Source organism: Sceloporus undulatus, chromosome 4, assembly GCF_019175285.1.
Source record: "Sceloporus undulatus isolate JIND9_A2432 ecotype Alabama chromosome 4, SceUnd_v1.1, whole genome shotgun sequence".
NCBI classification, from domain to species: domain Eukaryota; kingdom Metazoa; phylum Chordata; class Lepidosauria; order Squamata; family Phrynosomatidae; genus Sceloporus; species Sceloporus undulatus.
The window spans coordinates 38401617-38423253 of record NC_056525.1 but is presented as its reverse complement, the minus strand read 5'-3'; the positions used below and the strand labels follow the sequence as shown (position 1 = coordinate 38423253).

The 21637-nt window shown below is 40.5% G+C and overlaps 1 protein-coding gene across 8 annotated transcripts in view; it reads right to left on the bottom strand.

Annotated features, from left to right (window-relative positions):
• Positions 1-1824: 1824 nt before the first annotated feature.
• DLGAP4 (DLG associated protein 4) overlaps positions 1825-21637 on the bottom strand; it is a 524530-nt gene continuing 504717 nt past the window's right edge. For 7 of the 8 annotated variants that reach the window (XM_042466057.1, XM_042466061.1, XM_042466058.1 and 4 more), the window contains 6 exons: positions 18108-18469; positions 14640-14731; positions 13742-14151; positions 12761-12852; positions 9960-10112; positions 1825-8086 (listed from right to left, as the gene is read on the bottom strand). In XM_042466057.1, coding sequence (XP_042321991.1) covers positions 7868-8086; positions 9960-10112; positions 12761-12852; positions 13742-14151; positions 14640-14731; positions 18108-18469 — 1328 coding nt within the window. In that variant the 3' untranslated portion in view covers positions 1825-7867. Of the gene's footprint in view, positions 8087-9959; positions 10113-12760; positions 12853-13741; positions 14152-14639; positions 14732-18107; positions 18470-21637 lie in introns of those variants that run through there. The other variant, XM_042466065.1, reaches the window with a different exon arrangement.

The window sequence follows — 21637 nt, the reverse complement described above, 5'->3', positions numbered from 1 at the left end:
TGCTCAAAACAGCATACAAACACAGCTCCCTCCCCATAAATGCTGGAAAGCCTCAGTTGCCCAAATATTCTGGGAGCAAGATCTTGGCTAATGTATTGATACGTGTTTTGGAAACTGCTGCCTTCAAACAAATTGGCTAGGAAACACTCTTTCTCATTGGCAGGAGGGAAATTACTGAAGGGCCCACTTCCACATACAGGGAAGAATATTGTCTGAAAGACAATTGTAGTGCAGTTGTGCCTTGAATGTTTCCATGCCCTTTGGTACAGCCCTTTCCTTGCAAGGTGTAGTCAACGCAAAGATTTCTGAGAGGGGCTTCTCTGTGGAGGCTACAATGAGCCCTAGTTCACATCTTTGAAAGGTAGCGGTGAGAACTGGACATGTTGGACACCCATAGTCCTTTTATAGCACAACCAATCGTCAATGAAGCCGAGTTGCAGTCCCAATAATATCCTGAGTCCTTAAACCAGAAGTGGGCAACTGTGGAAGGGTTACACTACTTCCTATGAGGCTATAACAGGATGTACCAGCCAACCCTAAAAACAAACCCGCCATGGGTTTTGAGAGGCATTTTGGGCATATTGTTAACCCTTCCTGGCCCCGAAGAGGCCTGTTTTCAGCCCTAGAGAGCTTTTGGTGATTCTGAAAGGCCACAGATGTTAGGAAATGACATTTATATGTCCACAAGATAGAGCTGTAGCGAAACCTATTACAGTTCCAGTGGCAGTTGACAGTTGACACTTGTATTATGGAATGTTGATGCTGTCAGTCCTGAGAGAGAGTCAGTTATGACAGTTGGTGTTAAAGTAACTGCCTCTCTGTTTTGTTGTTATGGTTGTTTGGTTGTCAAAGTAATTTATTTATTAAAGTAACTTATTTATTAAAGCCCTCGTGTAGAGTGAAGGCTTGAAGTGCTCTTGTCATTATTTCTCAAGCCGGGAGCCAAAGGCCGTTTGCAGTGGAGAAGGAATATTTTCCTTCTTGGCCTGAATACCTTTGCAGACATCTCTTCAGATTCCTTCTCCCTGGCGTCCTGTCAGTATGGTTCAATATGGACACAGCACGTCTTTCCACACACTAACAACAGAGGCCACAAAAACTGCCCTGAAGGGATACAATTAGCCTTCAGTTTGTACTTTGCCTATTCTGCCTTAAACATTAGCATAAAATAAAGTTCTAGAATCTTTCAACATGGGGAGTTGGTCCCTCTTTAAGATAAGCTACCTTTGAACACCCCAAAATAAAATATCCATGGGGGGGGAGGGTTGCTAACACCAACTGTTAATTTCTTGCTTTTAATGACAGTGAGACATCCTAGAGTGGCCCTTTTACATTTGTCAGAGCAAACTGGTCCTGTGTGTTGGAGGTGTGTTTCACTGCAGTGCCAGAAAGAGAGCTTTTTTACATGACTGCTTGGACTGACATTCACTGAGGAAGCAAAGGAAAACACAGTATGCTGGTCTTGAAATGTTTGGAACAGAAACATTCATTTTTTGTTTTTAGTTTTCCCCCCTAATTTTTATGCCGGTTCCCACCTGTAGCAAAGTGCACTTTTATCCAGTGTATGAAGTGATGGCTATGAAGGATGCAAAGTTTTGCCCCTCTTCATTTGGCCATTAGATGAGATGGGAGCCCTGTTGAGGAAGGGATAAATATTTCTTCACTCTCTAACGCACTTCGAAACATCACTTTTCTGTTTGGCTGTGTTTTAGATGTAGAAAAGTGACAATGCATGGTCAACCTGGCACAGATACACATGTGCATACAGCCCACATAGCTGTACCAACTGTAGTCTCCTTCTTCACCAACCAAAAGAACAAAGAATTAATTGTAGAGTCTATTTTAATCTAAGCATGCATCAAACTCCAATTTGACCAGTAGCCTGCAGCACTTATCGTGTATGAATAGATATATCCACAAGCACTTACATTTTGCATATCTAGTACACCTACATACTCAAATGTACAGGCAGGGCAGCATTCTATGAGTACCCATAGCTATTAGTACTAATATCAGAAATGATATCTGAAATTCAATGAGAACTGTTTCTACAGTCCAACCGTAAAAACACACAGCATTAGAAAATTCTTCCTTATGAAAGGAAATTAAGGAAATGAGTTCAGGCCTTCCTAGGCATGGAGACCTGGGGTTCAGGTATGTAGTTTCAAGGAAGGTCCTTCCCTACATCAATATCAAGAGTAATTCAACATGGCTTTCTGTATGGAATGAATGTAGGTTATGGAGGCAAGAGATCAAAAACAATGCCCTCCTTATGGTTGTTAATTCCTCCCCCTTCCAACAAGGATACTGACAAAAGAGCCTTTGAAAAAGTATTCAGCCACCTCCTTTCTACACATTGCAACATACATTCTTTTTAGCACTCGAACTGTGTTACTGCAGCCTCATCTGCAGGAAAAGTGGTGAAACAGGTATTCTAGACTCTTAGGTCTCATCAGCCTCAACCAGCATGGCCAGTAGTCAAACAGGAGCTGTGGTCTAACAATGTTTGGAGAGGTGCAGGTTGTTCATTGCAGTGTATATGTTTTAACATTTGCGTTTTCCAATTTTCTCATCTCAAACATTTAAGCTTAGAAAAACAACTTCACTCCTGCCCTACACTAAAAAAATAAAAAATCAAAGCAAAATAGGTCTTCTGTTTGGAAAGCAATTGCTTCTTTGTACACACAGCAGCCACATTATAAAAGCCTTATCAGAGCAGATAAACAAGCTGTCTCCATTCTATTCATTTCTGCAGCACACAATGAGAGAACCCAACTCTGCAATACTATAAAATTATGGAGCTTAGAAGGGAGTAGGTGCTGACCAAAACTATTCCCCTTCTCCAGACTATTAAGCAGAAATTGGTTAGAGAAATCAAACTACAAGTGTTTCACAAACAGATTTCAAGAGGCAGGGGGAGAGATGCACCACACACAAGATCCAGAGAAAATCAGAACCACAAATTCAAGACTTACCTGAGGGAAAGAATGGAGTTGAGAGGTGCCAACAGCACACCCACAGACCCATTTCAAGAGAATGTGCCATCCAGACAGTAGATTCAGACTAAACTGAAAGGAAGTATTCCCACCAGAGTCTCTGCTGGATGCCTTTTCTTTGCATCCTGGCAGAGCATGAGTGGGAACATGTGATTCTCCTGGTGTTCTTGGACTGCAGGTCCCATAAGCCATAGCCAGCAAAGGCATTAACTGAAAAATGATGGAAGTTTCAGTTTAACACCTGAAGGGGTGTACTTTGCCACTCCCAATGCTAGAGTCAAAGACTTGTAAATTTTTTTTGAGGGGGGCAGGTTAAAGAAACAAGAAACATACACTGCTGTGCAATTTCAGTGCTCCAGTGCTATCTTATTAGACCACTCATTTCACCAAGATTATCATTGTTTTGAATAAGAACAACAAGCCATACTTTACCATATCCAGAGAAAATGCCCCAAATATAGACAAATTTGCAACACATCTCCCTGGAATTAAAACAGTCATATCCTGAAATGATCTCAAAGCTAGAAAATGAAAAGGATTTGAACAAATAGTCATGTCCTAGAAGGCTGTATTTGTTAATCTTACTGTTTGGCTCCCTGTGTTGCAGGGAAAACACGAAAAATTGCCAACCTTGTTAGATTGCCAAGCAGTCAATGAAGACAAGTTTATAAAATGCTCTGACCAAGTTGTTTTTTTGTTTTTTTTTTATTAATGACCAAATCTGGTCATGCCCTCATGAGTGACAAAAACATTCCCTAAACTAAAACGCTTGGTTGGTTTAGAAACACAATCCCGCCCCACCCCATTCACTTCATTTTTCTATATCTGGTTGCCTGCTTTAGAAACTGGAGTTCATAGAGTAAAGATCACAAACTGCAAGAGACAGAGGCATAAAGGTACCAAAAGGCACCATCTGTTTGCTTGTTTTACTGTAGTTTACAATGGCAGCCAAGGTCACATTACAAAATGATGGGCCATGGGTCTAGGTCCAAGGCTTTCATTTTGTTTAAGAAACATTGTTACGAAGTTAACAATCATGGACTTAAACAGCTGTTTCTTATTGTTTCTTTCTGCCATAAAACTAAGAGAAATAGACTAAATCACTGTAGGGAAAATACCACCTTCTCCATGATTGGGGGAAAAAAACAGGTTATCAAAGCACTATGTACATTTGTTTTTGAATCCACATAAGTATTAGATAAACAGAACTACAGAAGCATCTATGGAGCACAGTTTCACCAAACGGGATTTTCAGAGCCATTTCAGTGATGGCTCACTTTAGATTGTCAAGTAAAGAACACTGATGCCAGGAGAATAGTGTAACTTAAAAAGACAAAGAGAGGAACACAAGACACCATAGTTTTTCCTCAGAACTATTGCTAGAAGAGATGAAATCATTTAAATCACTGCAGTCTTCCTACTCCCATCACAGGGAACATCACACTGTTCTTGTGTGTTTTTTTGCCCTGAAATTCCCTGGGGGACACGTGATCAATTTTAAGGATAGATGAAATAGATTTAGGAAAAAAAGTTGATAAAAACAAGTCCCAAATGATTTAAATATAGGCTGGAGATTATTTGAATCCCTATTACCCACCTGTAGAAGTCTTTAAACTCCACTTATTCCACACTTTAACATTCAGGGCCCAGAGGCACAATGGAAATGTAGCAGGTTTACAGCCCTTTGGATCTTTTTTTTTAATTTAAAGAAATATATTCTGTGCCTATTGGGCCACTCTGTTTGAGTCCCTAAGAGGCCGAAGAGATTCTGGTGTCTGGAAGGCAGTTGCTTTTATTCTTGTATAAAACATTTGTATTATGGTAACAATGGTGATTAACTATCATTCTGCAAGAAGAGGTAGGTCATTTGCTACCTTGTCTACCTGTTGTATAAAACCAATTGGCACATGGATGCCATATTCTTAGACTCTGTGAAAAAAACTTTAATTAAGCTTTAATTGATCTGTATCACAGCCACTGAATTCTGCACACAGTTGTATCATTTCATACAAATGACATCCATGTAAAGAACTTTCAGTCCTTTCCTAAAACTCAGGAAGCAGTGACTTACCTACTATACAGTCAGCCCTCCTCATAGGCAGGCTTGCCTTTTGCAGCTTTGAGCTTACGCGGAAGGCAAGACCTATTAGAAGTAATGAGGCACATACCCGTGCCATGCGGCCCGCCACGTGCACATGCCTAATTATTTCCTCTCGGGCTTGAGCATACGCTATTTTCCCCATACACGGGGGGGGGGGGTCTGGAACGGATCCCCTACATATGGGGAAGGTGGACTGTATTATATTTCAACGAAGAGAGGAAAATTAAGAAATTTTAAATAGTGGTCGTGTTTTATTGATGCTCAGTTGCTTTTAAAACTAGCCACCTGCTTTGGCTTTGCATGACAACCAATACTGATTTCCTAGCCATGGTGAGAGTGGCTGACCCTCCGAAATGTTTGCTCATGGTCCAACCCCCTTCACAATGCTCCTGTAGAATCTAATATCCTTACTATTCTTATTGTGACAGATTGACTGAAGACACTTTCTCCCCTACTTCACTCACTTTTTTCAGTGTATAAATAAAAAACTTTGTGAACACTCCTAACACATAAAGGGATGGATGTGATAAATATGTGTATCTTGTAGGTACACAATTGCAAGAGAGCTGCTCTTCTTTGTGTGTACAGATTGATGCTAACACTCCTTAGACACCATGCAACGTGAAAAGCAGTTCTGAAGCAGGTGCAGTGAAAGATTATCTGGGCTGCAATCAGTAAACTAATTTAATTGGATTTACTTAGATTTTAGGATTTAATCTCACTGACAAAGTGAAAATATGCTGACAGTAAGCATCAACTGGGCCCATCAAGCAAGTATCCATCTAATTAACAGCACTGCTTTCCTTGGAAACGTGCGTAAAACAAGTCACATCAAAGTGTTTCAATTTTTTTAATACAAAGAACTGTGGAATTTAGCCATTTGTTTCAAAAGTCAATCAAGCACCTTCTACCTTTAAAGACATTTGGGAAGGAAAGAAGGGGATGACAGGAATAAAATCAAGTTTTGATTTCAAGCCATATTGTACGTGGCCAAGCTTTCACAGGTCACAAAGTTGCACATTATGTGGACAGGTGGAGAATCTAACACTCCCAGATTCACTGACATGATTTAGGTTGCAGCAATTCCTATTCTCTCCTTAAACTTCTAACATACCAGTATAATATTCCTTTGGGATTTTGTTCCCCTGAAGCCATCCACAGAACAGTTTCTGTCATCCTCCACAATAATAGAGCACAGCTCTGACAGAAATGCACATGGGGCAGCTTACAGTGTGGTGGATAGAGGAGATGGTTTAAACTGGTTATTTGACTCCTGGCTCCACAAAATGGGGGAAGTGAACTTTAATGATTGCTCCTCCAAATAATATGGGGCACAAGGGAGCACAGGGAGAAGAGAGGAATATGCAGGGTATACATTTTTGCACACACTTTTACACACATCTAGCTATAGTACATGTAAAAATATATGCTATACATACACCCACCCTCACTGAGGTGTTTTCGAAAAACACCACCTGAATGTGCATGAGTGAATAGGTATGTGTGTGTGTATGTGTTAAATATACAGATCCTACTAAGTGTATATGTGCATATGTACACATACATACAGGCAAGTAGGCAGGCAAACTGCCAGCCCTCCATCCAGCTATCCCCCCCTTTTGTCAGTAGAAATGCCATTGCTTTTTACTGTAGAATGGACTATTATTACAAAACACTTTTGATACAGTTGTCTTTTTCCTCTTGTGTATAACACAGAACCTTGCACACAACAACCACACACATAAATCTGCTGCCAAGGGGTGGTAGTGGTGGTGGCAGAAAAAAAGAGAAAAGAAAAGGCTATGCGAGGCAACATAGGAATCTATCATGTAGTACCTCTGACTGGGCATCCTGTAAGGGAAATCCTTCTTTCGCAGCACCATTCACGGGTGTGTGCAGGCCACAACACTACCTTATTGCACATGTTTGCTTCCAGGCTCTGTTAACATACCACTCAGTTTACATCCCACAGATTTTGCCCTCCTTTTACATAATTAAACTACAAGCTATATAAACCCCAAAGCCCTGCTGCCTCCCGCAACCCACCCCAGGCCTCCCACTCCCAACCCATCTACAGGGAAAAATAATACATAATCAAACAAAAGGCTGCTCACTAGCAGAGTGCAACAACAGTACACGCTGAACAGGTGTTTTCTTCTGGAGCTCTGTGGAAGAGTTTACTTCTAACACAGTAAACAACGCCATGCAGAGAAAGATGACAAAGAAAGAAAGGTTAGGAACTATAGGACAGAAGAAAAAAAAGGATTAGGAATACAAGAAGTCAAGGGAGAGGAAGAGACACAGAGAGAAAAAGACTGTGTTTGGAGAGGAGGACAGAAAGGATACAGTGAGGAGAAAAAAGCGCAGCATGGCAAGTGCCCAAAGGCTCCCCCCCCCATTCTTGTCCTTTTTATGTAAACAAGCTAATAATTCTCCTTAGATAGAATAAGTAAAAAGGTTGCAGTTCCAAGTCTAAAGGACTGTTTCCAAGAATCTGTTCTGCCACACCACAGCCAGTGTGAAGGGTGGTGGTGGGATTAAAACCAAACCACGGAACCAGAAAGGGAATTTTCTTTCAAAATCTTCATTATTTAAAGCTGGAGAGAGAGGGGGAAAGAGAGAGAGAGACGGAGAGAAAGCCAAATTTGGAGCCCTTTGTAAGGTTGGCTCTGTGTGTCTCGACCAAATAAATCTCACTAAATTTAGTGAACCTTGTTTTCTTCCTTTTAATGACGTGAAAAAGAGTGAGTTTTCTTCCTCTTCCCCTTGCTCAAAGACGGGTTTGTGCCTCAGGAACGTAGATTTCAATGCTGTCCGCACTCTCAGTGGCAGAGTTCTGCCGGACTGAGGCTGCACGCTTGGCTGCCATGAGGCGCTTTCGGGCTTCCTGGCGCTGTTTATCCACCGAGTCAGAGCCCTTGTCCCGATTTAGCTGGGATTTAGGTTTGGCTGGCTTCTTTGGCACAGGAGGGGGTGGCTTCTTTTCTTCCTTTAGGGAACAACAAAGAAAATGTCAAGGAAGCGCACAAAGGTTCCCATTTTTCTTTCTAAACATTTACAAACACCTTTATATGTATCTGAGGAAGCAGACTGAAGTCTATGAAAGCTCATGCTGCCAATGTCTTTATTTCAGTTAGTCTCAAAAGTGCTACAAGATCTCTGTACATACCTTTGTTTACTATCAGAGATTTGTACCAAAAATTCATATGGCTATTTAGCATACCACCACTAGAGAGCTTTATTTTTTTTTAAAAAAAAATTAAATGCTGCTGTAACAAATGAAATACTACAGCTGTTTGTTTTAAAGAAGCAGCTATTTAAACCGCTAAGACTCATACATTTTGGTTCTCGCAATTTTGAGACATAGGACTTAGGCTGGGACTAATCAGCATCAATTTTCATAATTCATAAGAGTCAGCTTTGTATTTAACTCAGCATGACTGACAACTCTGGGAATATATCAAACTGCTTATTACTATAGTCTACTAACCTTGGCCCCATACAGACAGGCCAAAATAAAGCTGCTTCGCGTCACTTTGTTTAAATGATGCATGCTTCCTTAGAGTCAGGAAGCTGTGCCAAAACTGTGCTCTGGTCTTTAGGACTGTATCGTGGCTTTTGTGTGGCTTCCGGACTCTTAGGATGCATGCATCATTTAAACAGCATATCTCCAAAGTGACTCGAAGCAACTTTATTTTGGCCTGTCTGTATGGGGCCCTTATTATCTTTTTTGTGCCAAATGAAGACATTATTTTCCTCAGGCTTTTAAATGTATAATGGTTTTAATACACTATATGTTACTACATTTGATTTTGAGTTTTGTTTTATTTTTAAAGCATGCTGGAAGCATTGTAGCTAATACAGTAAAATTAATAAATAGAATACACACACACACTCCATATAGATAGACAGATAGATAGATAGACAGATAGATAGATAGATAGTATAATATATACAGTCGGCCCTTCTTATATACGGATTTCTTATACACGGATTCAAGCATCCACGGTTTGAAAATGTTCAAAAAAAGTATAAATTTCAAATATCAAACCTTGATTTTCCATTTTTTATAAGGGACACCATTTTGCTATGTCATTATATTTAATGGGACTTGAGTATACACGGATTTTGTTATACACGGGGGATCTTAGAACCAAACCTCAGCATATAACAAGGGTCCACTGTACTATAAATACTATAGTTAATATGTAAAATAAAAGTATGATTAAGTATACAGTCAGCCCTCCATTTTCATGTGGGATCCATTCTGGACCCCCTCCCCCCCACGAATACAGAAACTTGCACATATTCAAGCCCCATAGGCTTGAGTGGCTATGGGCATGTGCCTTGGGCGCGTGCCCCATTTTAATCCCTTCCGTTTGCTCCTTGAGAGAAAGCAAGGGTCGCAGATATGAAGTCGGTGCTAATGGAGGGGCAACTGTAGTTTCTTGGTATACAATTCTCACTGGGAAAAAGGGCACGTCATTGTGTGTGCCTTCAAGTCATTTCTGATTTACGCAACCTTAAAGCAAATCCCTCCTCATGTCGTTTTCTTTGCAGAATTTGTTCAGAAGGGGCTTACCCTTGCCTTCCTCTGAGGCTGAATGTCAAGCAGTGGGTTTCTATGGCTCAGTGAGGATTCAAATCCTGGTATCCCAGTGTCATAGTCTAACACTCAAACCACTACACCATGCCTTCTTACTTCCAAATAAAGACTTAGAACCAAGGCTGTGAGTTGCTTAACATGGACCAGACACATTGCATCTACATCCCTATTATGTTTAAAAATCAAAACAAAATATATATTCCTCCTGAACTTGTACCAAAGTAATCTGGTTGCTCAAAAAATGTTGCATACTCACTTTCTTTTCTGGTGTCTCTGTCAATTGCCATCCATTAGCCTTTAAGTGGTACAATTCATCAAATTTCATGCTGATGTCTTCGATGGACAACTGTAAGAGATCCCAAAAACCAGCAAGGTCCTGTGCTGTGGGCCTGGGATTGGAATTAGGGTTCTGTAGAAAAGAGAACATGAATGAGAAAATCAATGTGTTGCTATTTCTACTAAATACAACTGCTGCAATTTAGAATTAACCTTAACAGATTTGTAGGTTACTTTCAGCCAGAAAATATATCTGTCATGTCTTTTTACATGCATGTTCTGCGTGTTCTGAATCCCTTTATGATTTTCATTTCATTCTCTTGGTTATTCTTTTTTAATATGCAAGACAGCAGATGGTCAAAATGTGACTAAACTGGATGATACTGCATGGTCATATCTGGTTCTGAGAATAGTAATTCTGTGGTACCAACATGATGATACTATGACCGTCTACTTAAAGAAAATAGTGTATTTATTTACTGTATGGGTCTCGACTTTTCCACTTTGCAACATTATCTTTAGACAACGTACTTGCCCTGCCAAGTGACTAGGTAGCCCTGAGGAACATCCACTACTCTTCTCAAAATCTTCATGTATGAATAGCACTCTTTTTTGTTTACCTAGTTCCCCTCCCCCCACCCATAAGCACTCTTAAAACCAATAAAAAACCACAGGAAGTGGCCCACAGCCATACCCAATATCACCTTTCTCCCTATGCAATGAAATGGAACAAAGACATGGCATTCAACAAAATCTACATAACAAAGATATGGTTGTGCATAGAGGATTCTCATACCAGATGTCATCAATCACCACATTTCTTCCACCTTTAATAAACTTCTTGCATTGAAAAAAAACACACCCATATTATCTGATTAGTTTGGGCACCCTTTTAGTCTATCAAAAGCACTTGCAATCTGAATTCCAAGTTGTTGTTTTTTTAAACTAAGAATCAGATTTGGAGATAGTCATAATCCTTGAAGGATCTTTAAGAGTATGGATGGGTTCAGATTACACAACAAACCAGAGAACTGCAGGAATTTACAATCAATGTACTGGTGTTTATTGCACTGTCCCAATATAGTCTCTCTTTTCACTGCTTTCTTTTCCAACTATGCAGTGAATCAAACCAGAAACACCCCCTAGATTCTTCTCTAGTTTGTTAGAAAACTGTGCTCACATTTTGATGACACAATATATAAGTCATGAAAGCTCTGTGGCTTATTTTGCTGCTGTGAACTGGAACAATTGGACAGTCTACACTAGCTTACCATTATAACCAATAAGCCAGACATCATCATGTAATGCAGTTCAATTAGGCAACAGGAGAGCAGAAGCATTACTGAAGAAGTTTATACACATACACACATATATCAATTTTAAGATTTCCCAGGCTAAATTCTGCCTTTTTATGTAGAATCAACATCTATCAACAATAGTGAAAATTCTGCCAACACATTCATAGAAGGGATGTGACACAAGCATTAGCACATTAGGAAAGTCAAAAAGTCACATTTGATTTGTTGGCTTTATATCAGCAGTTCTTGACCTGTGATCCATGGACCCTCAGAAGCCTGCAATGTCCTCACAGGGGGTCCACAGCTGCCTTGACCAACTGGCTTTACGAGTGGAGGTGCAATCCCCACCTTCAGTGTTGCAACAGAAAATAGCTATTCAGAGACAGGACTTCCACCTGGAATGGAGGAAGTGGAATCGGTAGGTTTTGCATGTGAGTGTGAGAGAGTGAGAAGAGAGGGAGGGAGGGAGCTGGGTGGGGAAGCTCCTGTGGTGTAGAGGGATGTGGCAGGGACCTGCTTGGTCCAGTATCCTCCCTGAGCAAAGGAGTGGAAAGCATGTCCCCCCCCCCCATTCAGTGAAAGGGGCCAGCAGCCATTCACAAAGACATACACTGGGATATTGGCTCTTGGGTGAGAAATGTGAAAAGGTGGTTGTTGTCAGGGGTTGGTGGTTGAGTAGATGATGGTGTGTGTGGGGAGGCAGTAGTTGTCTGAAGGCCATGAGACAGCAGTGGAGGGTCAGGTGGTGTGGAGGCCAGAATCCCCCTTCCTGCTCCCTTGCAAGGCCTTGCAGGTCACCACACCACCACTGCTGCTGCTTTCTCCTGGGGAAGAGAAAGAGTTTTGAGTGTGTGGAGGGTCCCTGCTGTGCTTGGAGAGCTACTATGGGTGGAGTGGAGAATGGCAGCAAGTGCTGGGGTTCTACTGGGAGAGGAAAGAATGTGAAAAAGTTTGTGGGGGTGGGGTGGGGGAGCTGGCTCACTAAGATTATGGGTGTGGGGGCTAGTGGAATAACACAGTGTATGGGGAGGGAGAACATAGATTTCTTGGAGAGAAGAGGGCGGGTAGGGAATACTACTTCTGAAGGTGGAAGTTTTGGCCAGGGAGAGGTTGTTAATGTCTATGTGTGGCTGAAGGGCTGCTTTTCAAGGTTTCCTAAATGTCTCCATAAGGCAGAAGGTGGGCAATGCAGTATCTGATAGGCGAGGACCAGGTGGATTGTGGGGAAAGAGCCTTTAAAGGTGTGCTTGGAGAAAGTGGAAGACTCCTGCAAATCTGGGAGAAATTATGTTTCTTATACAGGCAGGGTTGTTAGTCTTGTGCACATGGAAGTCAATAACTCTGTTCCTCCAAAGTGGAGAATCATGAAAAACTGTCCCAAAAGAGACTTGTGCACATGGAAGTTGTATCTTGGAGACCAAGTGTAATCTCTGGGTTTCTAACATAGCTGAAGGAAACAAATTATGGTGATTTCCACACTCACCAAGTTCTGGTCACAGAGGCCACGAAACTGCTGGAACTTCTGTGACATTAATAACTGTGCACTGCCCACTGCACTAAGGACTTTGCCTAAGACTGAAGAAGACAAAATATATATTTAAGATAGCAAGCCAAGACAAGTACTTAAAAAAAAAAAAGAATACAAGAAGATTGAAGGGGAAAGTCTCTCCTACTGTCCTTTTACATAGACTGATATTTTCTTTCTCCAGCCACAGCATTTTTTCATTTACAGCCATTAATAACAAGTCACTGAAAATCACTCATGGCTCTTTTGTCAGTGCATGTTTTGTTAGCTCTTGTTCTGCTGCCAAGAGCAATACCCTTTACAGCCGTCACCATCAGGAATGGCAGACAGCCACACCAGCAAAAGGTTTTTTGTTTGTTTGTTATAGAGTGCTAGTGAAGTCTACTGGGGATAAAGAGAAGGTTCATTTTCTATTATCCCAAAGTTTTTTCTACAATATTTGAAGCAATTATGCCAATATCAGGGAGTCCCACATTCTGAGCACAACTTTCCCTCCCCAGTGGTTTTGCACCCAGGGACTTCCAACAAGCTGCCCTACCTTTGCCTAAGATTGACTTAGTTCTCAGTTATATCAAATAGTGTGTGTTTTTTAAATGCCACACATATTCTAAAAATATATCCACATTTTTTTAAAATAATGTGTCCCATAAAAGGAACCAGAAATCCCCTGGAAGATCAAGGTACCAGAGCTTGTCCAGGATATTGCTGGAAACAATGGAGTAGCACATACATGTGAGGAAAGTCCAGCTTTATTACTGAATGAGTCTATGGTTGTCATTGATCTCAAAATCTCTCAAAACCCCATAGAAAACAGAGATGGAAATGCTTGTCTCAATAATCAGCTTAATAACCCAGTGTTATACTCATACTGTGGACCAGGAAAAGGTCTGACTACTTCTGGCTTAAAATCTCCTTTTCATCAGTGCCATCAATACTAACCTTCTTCAGAGAGATTATTCTCTTTGGTCTCTTGGTCCATCTGATGACACCATCCTTCTAACCTTTCTGTCTCTGCCTGTAGCAGCTTCTGAAACCAGTACCCGTCCCTTCGGCATGCTCCGGGCTGTGTTGGTTCTGATGGAGTGTTAGTGGATGTTTCAAGCCAAGGGTCAGGAGGAGGAAGAGAGGAAGGCTCTAGAGCTGGGTCATTGCTATCTCCATAGGAGAGGTTTCTGTTGATCTGGGAGGGCATGGCCGTTTGCCTTGTATTGGCATCAAGGCTGTTGGAGTTGTTGCATGGGGGACAATCAGCAAGGCTTCTCTCAGATGATTTACAAGTAGAATTATCTGGTTCTTGAGAATCAGAATCTGTATCCTGTTTGGTGGACATGCTGCGAGAGTGGCTGTTGCTACAAAGCGAAAGAGGAGTAGGAGAGAATAATGAGAGGCAGCCCTTGCAGAGGGCTGGACTCCTTACATGTACACAAAGACAACATTATGCATTTGTTTATGACATCTGAAGATGAACCACATTTTATTTCCGAACCCTCTCTGCACACAGATACACACATCACACATGCAGACAGACAAAATTATAAGGTTGCCTGCTTACTGCAATAGGCCATCCAAACAAAGGCTGGCACACATAGATAAATTACATTTCCAGTTCTATTTTTTTCATTTTTTCATTTCATTTTAGGCCTCCAATAATTTGCTTACATTACTGAGTCAACTGTTTTTGGTAAGAGCACATGCTGTTGAGAAAGGGTCTACAACCCATGATTGCTCAGCAGCAATTTGAGACAGGAAAAAAAAGAAAGAAAGAGGGAAACTAAACTACGAAATAGGAAATTGCTGCTGGATGGGGTTAAAAAAAAAGCCTGTGTCTTCCACTTACCGCCACTCGTCCTCTACCTGTACCCCGATGGACTGGAATTTGGTGGCTGATGGAGGGGGCTCCTCTTTTGCCACTGGCTGAAGGCAGTCAACCTTATTAACAAAAAGATACAAACAAAAACAAAAACAAAAACACAAAAACTTGCTGCTAGAATTCACATTAGAAGGGAAGAGGCAAGCATGCACACAAACGCACGCACACAAAGTAATCATGCAGACACCATACACCAAAAGGAAGCAAATTCTCTCTCCTTTATACCGTAAAAACCCTGAAATTAGCCCAATAAATACAATAAGTCTGTGATGGCCACAAAACCTGAGGTAGGGGGAAGAGAAAGAGGAGAAAAGAGCGGAAAAGATGGCACAGTTGCCAAGGTAGTGGATCGCTCCCATCCTTATCCCGTCCTTATTGTGCAATTGTGCAAAATAGTATCACACATGTCACACTTATTCCATCATTATCCTGTCAATGAGGTAGAATTGTCCTGTAACTTTTGAATAATGGAAACTTCCGTCAATGAAAAATGACAGGACAATTCTGCTTCACTGATGGGATAATGATGGGATAAGTATGACGTCTTTCACGTGATTGCGGACAATTCCACTTCAGTCACAGGATAATGGCCAGATAAGCGCGACATCATCTCATAATCTTTACAAAATAAAGATGGGAAAAGGACCTCCCGTCCTTTGCCCCATGTGATAATCTTCTATGAGATGCACTTAACAATAGTCTCCCACCCGTACACCACCCATTTTCTCTCAGCTACAGCCTACAAAACATGGCTATTTCCTAGAAGAATTCTAGGAGAGCAGCAGACAATAATTCAGCTACCTTCCTATAGGTGGACATGTAGCAACAGGCCAGAGAACCTCCTGGCCATTGCTTTGGAAATGGCTGGGTTCAGGGGCTGCAGTTGGGAAAAGATGGGTTTGGGGATTTTGATTTTGCACGTTTGCTGGGGAATGCCAGCATTTGCAATGATGCAAAAAGTGAGGTATGATGGCAAAAGTAATATTTTTTATTGTCATCTTTCCTTCTGCCCAGGAATAGTGCACCCCACTCCTCTCCCAAATTAACAAGTTTTTTGCTTTGTTATTAGGAGGAAATTGTGTGGAGCCAGAACTAAAAACTGATTTAGACCTTTGTATCATAGTTTATAGCCCCACTTAAAATCTTTTGGTAAAGGGACAGAGAATGCACCCCAAGCTCCCAACAGGCAAAGCAATGTAAATAACTGTTGACAAGATGGGACAACTGACTCATAGGCAAACTGAGAAAGAGAGACAGAAAGAGTGCTTCCTCATTTAAAACAAGCCACTGGCTTATTAGTCAATATGGAAGGAAAGCTTTTTTGGTGGAGACAGATTTAAACACATTAGACCTATTCTCTTTTAGCTATCTTCTTGTTCCAATTTACCACCTAGGAGCACAACACTGTATGCCCTTGTAACACATAAGGTACTAGACAGAGAGAGGAAGTCAAACAGATCTCAGAAGGAACACTAGTTGCAACTTAATTTTTCTCTTTTAAGGGAAAATGAGGACAAAGATAGTACATACAGTACTTTGAAGCTACCTGGTTTAATAGACAGACCAAGAAGCAGTGGGATGATTTAGAGGATTAAAAAGAAATGGTGGATCTGCTAGTTTCCTTCCCTCCTTCCAAATTTAAGAGCTATTTAAGGGACCCTATATGTGGGATATAAGAAGATGGATAAGCTCACATTCAACAAATATTTTACAGATTTTAATCAACCCATAAAATGGAGAACAGTGGTATGCCCTATCATGTCAAAGATATTAAACAATAACTGCCCATGACAGTTAAAGAGTTGAGGGAAAATGCAGTTTCCCATATAACACAAAAGAAGTTGTGCTTCTGCAAATAAGCTTTCTAAGTTTCATCACTTGTTTCGCAATTTTGTGTTTTATTTTGTAATTATATTATTGTTCAGCAGTACTTTTTAAGGCTGAAGAATCAGGATGCATCTTACAAACTTATTTATGTTATAAACAAAACAAACTTGACAAGGCACCTGGATATTTTATTTTTTTGCAACAAAAATATTGTGCACTTGATAACCTAGAAAGCAGCTTATACATCAGAAACTGAAGTTGGAAGGTTTTGTGTTGCAAAGAAGAGAGATTTGTTGAATTTTTAGAATAGCTTGGCCCAAAGAAGTATCCTCTAGCTAGTCAGTCACTGGCTATGGTTAATGGGAGTTAGAGTGCAACACACATAGTAGATACCAGGATGGGCAATGGTATTCTAAAAGCTGAGGAAAAAAGCTGGGGCTTTTTGGCTTCACAAATAGGCAGTTAAAAAGACTGTTCCTGCTCACTACTGAGGAGAAACCTATTTTTGCAAAGCAGGGAAAGTGACAGCAAAGTCTCCAGTAAAACTATAACTTCTTACAATTCTAGAAGTTTGATAGCAGAAAATGATTCAGAAGTCAGTCTTTTTTTCTGGACCAAGTATAGCAATCCATGAATTCTTGACAAGATGCCTGCTATTATCATTGGCTCACTTGTGAATCTACAGGGAACTCAGGGACTGAAGGATTATGATTTTGCTAGTCAAATCAAATACACAATTTTGAGAACTACAGTACATCACATAGTATTTGAATTGACATATTTAGGTGTTATTTGCATTTCTGCAGTATCTGCGAAAGCAATCTCTCAAAATAAATGGAATTTTACTGACTGAAAGGAAAAGGTTTTGCCATACCATACATGGCATACTAATTTATGGTCTATAATCTATGGCATGACAAGCCACCTAACTCAGTATTTTTTTGCAAGACAAACTATTTTGTTTCTATACTAAGCTGGTCAGATTTCACAAAGGATATCTGATGATATAGTTGAATCCTATGCCTCTATTGAGTTTGAAAAATTATAATGGAAGTCTCATTCCACACCATTCCACATAACTGTTACACCAAGAAATAGAAATACAAAAGAAAGGATACTAGATTGATCACTGGAATAGCCACCCATAAACATTTCTCTCTTGTATGCTTTGAGAAGTTGACGTGTTTCCAAAGCTGCTGTTTGCTCTGGTGAAATGTGTGGTTCTCCAGATGTAGAATGCAACTCCCATCGTTTGGAAGCTGTAGTCCAAAAAATATTTGGAGGATCACATGTCCCCTACACATTTTAGAGGTACTTTCCTATGGAACAAATAAACAATTCTTCTACTTGTGATATAAATTGGTGGTAATAAGTGGGTATGGAGGGTTCTACTAAAAAGATAAATGGGCTAAGTACAGCTCTATAAAATCTTTGTCGAATGGCCTGGTTCTTAAACTGTATCACATTTTTGCCTCAAGTGCTCCAAGTTTAATAGAATCAAACATCTTCAGTGGGCACAGATGCCAGAGAAGTTAAATAAGTAGCACATATAAACATGGTAACATTAAGAACATATTCTAGTGCTAATGAGAACAAACTATTCCATACTTGTATTCCTATAGATGACAGCTTCCTTTTAGGGATATTCTCCACCTTTGGCTCTTCGCTAGTCAGCGTCCCTTTGTCACTCTTCAATGCTGCATTTTTCAGAGGTAATTCAGGAGGCTCTCTGGGTGGAGTCACAACACTTCCTCTTGTCACGCTAGGTGGTCTAGTGCTGTCTAAGCTATCTGAAGAATTGCTCAGACCTGACTGGCTGTTGACATCACTTTTATGATCCTGGTTGTCCAAGTAGTTGTCCTGTGCCGATTCGGTGCTGCTCTGCACTGTGACAGAGATGAACGGCTTTGAGGTGGTCCGAGGTGGGACTGGTGGTGGTGTCTTTTTATAGCCCACTAGGCATGCCGAACCTGCGACAGTGGAGGCAAGGAAGGATGAAGGGAAAGAGGCGGAAGAGAAAAAGCAGCAAAGATCCAGTGAATAGAGAGAAAAAGCAAATCAATAACAATATTCAGAGTAGCTTAATGAACAGAGATGCTGGATGCACAAGTCTAGCCAGCAGTATGCACTGAGCAGCCCAAACCAAGCAAACTAATAGCCAGCACTATTCTGATGTGAAATTCAAGAGGAATGCCATAACACAGACTGGAAATGCATAGGAAAAAGTGAGGAAGATCCTGCCCCCTGAAAGCTATAGAGCAAGCTATGCTTTCTACAAGACAAGAGAGACAGCGTGGAAGCCAGAAGTTTTGCTTTATATTTAAGGTCCCAACAAAGCCATCTCTTGGTGTTTGAATTCATCAGTTGACAAGTTTCAGTATCTTGATTAAGCTGGTACTTGAATCTAGAAAAGGGGAAAATGTCACAAAAGGATTCTGTCAGGCAACAGCAGTTTTCATTTTGTTGATAAACAATCTCTTTGTGAACTGAGGTTCCAGCTTTGTTAATGGCCACCCACATTTGGGAGCATGAGCATTGTGATGTAAGGTACCTTTAAGACACAGCCCTTAGTGATATCACCTGTAGTATATATACTATTAAGAGGGTTGGAGAGGGATTGATTGTTCTCTCTTCCTCATCTCACTCTGCTGAGACTGGCTGTGCTCAGTAGCTCTAGAATGAATAAACTTACTGCTCCTACATTAAGACTGGACTCTGTGTGAATTCTTATAAGATTGGATTCCAACAGCAGACATCACATGGTGTCAGAAGTAAAACCTTCCTGTACTGAAACTTGGACTTCGTATATCACAAGCATTCCACATCTTTCTTGATGTGGGACTCAGAGTAAACTCTATGAAGCATTACGGATGGATAGGCATGTTAGTCAAGTTGAACATAAAGCATCTTGTGCTACCTTATTCAAGTGCAAGCTTTGGGGATTAGAGTCCACTTCATCAGATGCATGCATCAGGCCGTATTTACCACTGAAGAAAGCTAGCATGTGATGAAGTGGTCCATGGAAGTTTGTAATAACACTCCTTCCCAAAATGCTAAATAATGCACTTTTTCTTATAGTAGATAAGAAATGATCCCATAAACTAGACAGACTTACTGAGAATAATAACTACCACTGTTCACTAAGTTTCACAAGGATACTGAATCTAAGCAAACTCAAAAGTGAGACAAGAGCTCTACAATTAAATTTTTAAATAAAAACCTGTGTGTAAGATAACAAGTGTTCACAAGGAAGGTACTAACATTCTTTAAGGGAAACTGCAGACTATTTGTATATACTCAATGTTGACATAGCATAGGCATAGGTAAAATGTGGCCCACGCCTCACATGTAGCTCGCACTACTGTTTTCATGCCCCCCCGAGGTATTTTTTCCACCAGTTTGGACCCAAAGTTTCTAACCTTCTCCATGCAGTTGTTAGGGAAGGAGACAGAAACATGCACAAGCACAAGATTTCCTTGGCTTGTTTCTGTATGAATATAACCTATAGATTAGTAATCTAGACTTAAAAGTCTAAGTAATTCATGTACAACTCTCGTATTCCAGCTTGAGAACATACCTAACAATGTTTTTAACACCTGACTGTGTGTACTCCGTTGTACACTCTATGCCTCAGTCCACACTATATTACTTGTTATGGTATGTACTGGAATCAAAAAGATTAGGAGAATTTTTCAGAAATGTGAAGGGGCTCTGTTCAATCACATTGGTTACATAAATTTAAAGTGCACATTATCCAGAATATTCATTTGCATTGCCAATTAGATAAGATAGAAGAGTAAGAAACTGCTGGAGAGATCTGAAGATTATCTAAGCCCTAGATGAGAGCTTAAAGGAAACCAATACTAGTTAGGAAGATAGGCAGTTATTCTCTCTCGGATCTAGAGTGAGCACAGCCATCTACAGAATAATCTGTTTTAGGTACCAAGAGGAGAGGAGGTCACAAATCGGCCACAAGACAAGCAAACCACATTCAGGAAGGTCTCCTTTCCTCTCTCTTTCTCTCTCTCATGCACACTCTAAAATGTATATGAAGTGAGGCCTTAAATGTAACCAATATTCCCATTCTATATGAGCAATAATGACAGCTAAATTAATATATTAGTTTTTTTCTTTAGCTTTCAAAATCTGTGGATGATCAACTCTCTCATTCTATATTTCTTCTGAACTTTAGACTTTTTCTTAAACTCAATTTGGACTACAAAAGACAACTGGGGTAGCCATGTTGGCCATATAGAAAATCCAATAACATCCAAATGATACCTTTATTGGGCTAACCAAATTACACAATTAAATGTTGCAGGTTTTCTAAGTCTCACTGGCATCTTCATCAGGCAAACAGGAGAAAGATATTGAAGATGTTAATCACAGACCTGCATTTTCTGTTTCTGGTCTTAGTTCAGATGGTAGGGAGGGCTATCTGCAGACTGGCACCTCCCCCTTTGGCCATGTGGTAGCTGGTAGATTTTTAAATTCAAAGAAATTTAACGTCCATCTGAGGCTTCTGCCTCCAACAAAGGTAAAGCCATTTTTTCTAATATTGGTACTGATGGGCATACTTTACTGCTACACCAACTAAAGTTTTCCTGATGCAAAACATGAAGACTTCTTGAGAAATTCAGTGTTCTCTACCTACATAGGAGCCTGTGGCTTCACAAAAGAAGGAGTTATGCTGGATTCTAAGGAAACATCTTTTTTGAATTGCAAATGGACATTAAATTTACTTGAATTTGAAAATCAATTTTCTTACTTCTTCTTAGAACAAATACTGTGTAATTGATAAATGATTCTTTGTGGTAGGTCAAGCCTCCCAATGAACAGCTTGCAGTGTTACAAGAGAATACCAACCTCTAGCCCTAATGCGTAGTAAGGAAGTAGCCCATGCCACCCAGCCCGACCCCAAAATCTTCCAGTCCAGCTGCTTCCTGTGCTCTGACTTCAACTGTTTTGAGCCTGATGAAAGTATGAAAGAAGAGCTGCCTGTATTTGCTCAGGCTCCTGAATGTAATCAAGGATTGCAGTTGTTTGGAGCACAAGTAGTTTGATTTAAGTAGGCGTCCTCCTGGACTCCAGGAAACCAGGGTTTGAATCCTCACTTGGCCACAGAAACCCACTGGGTG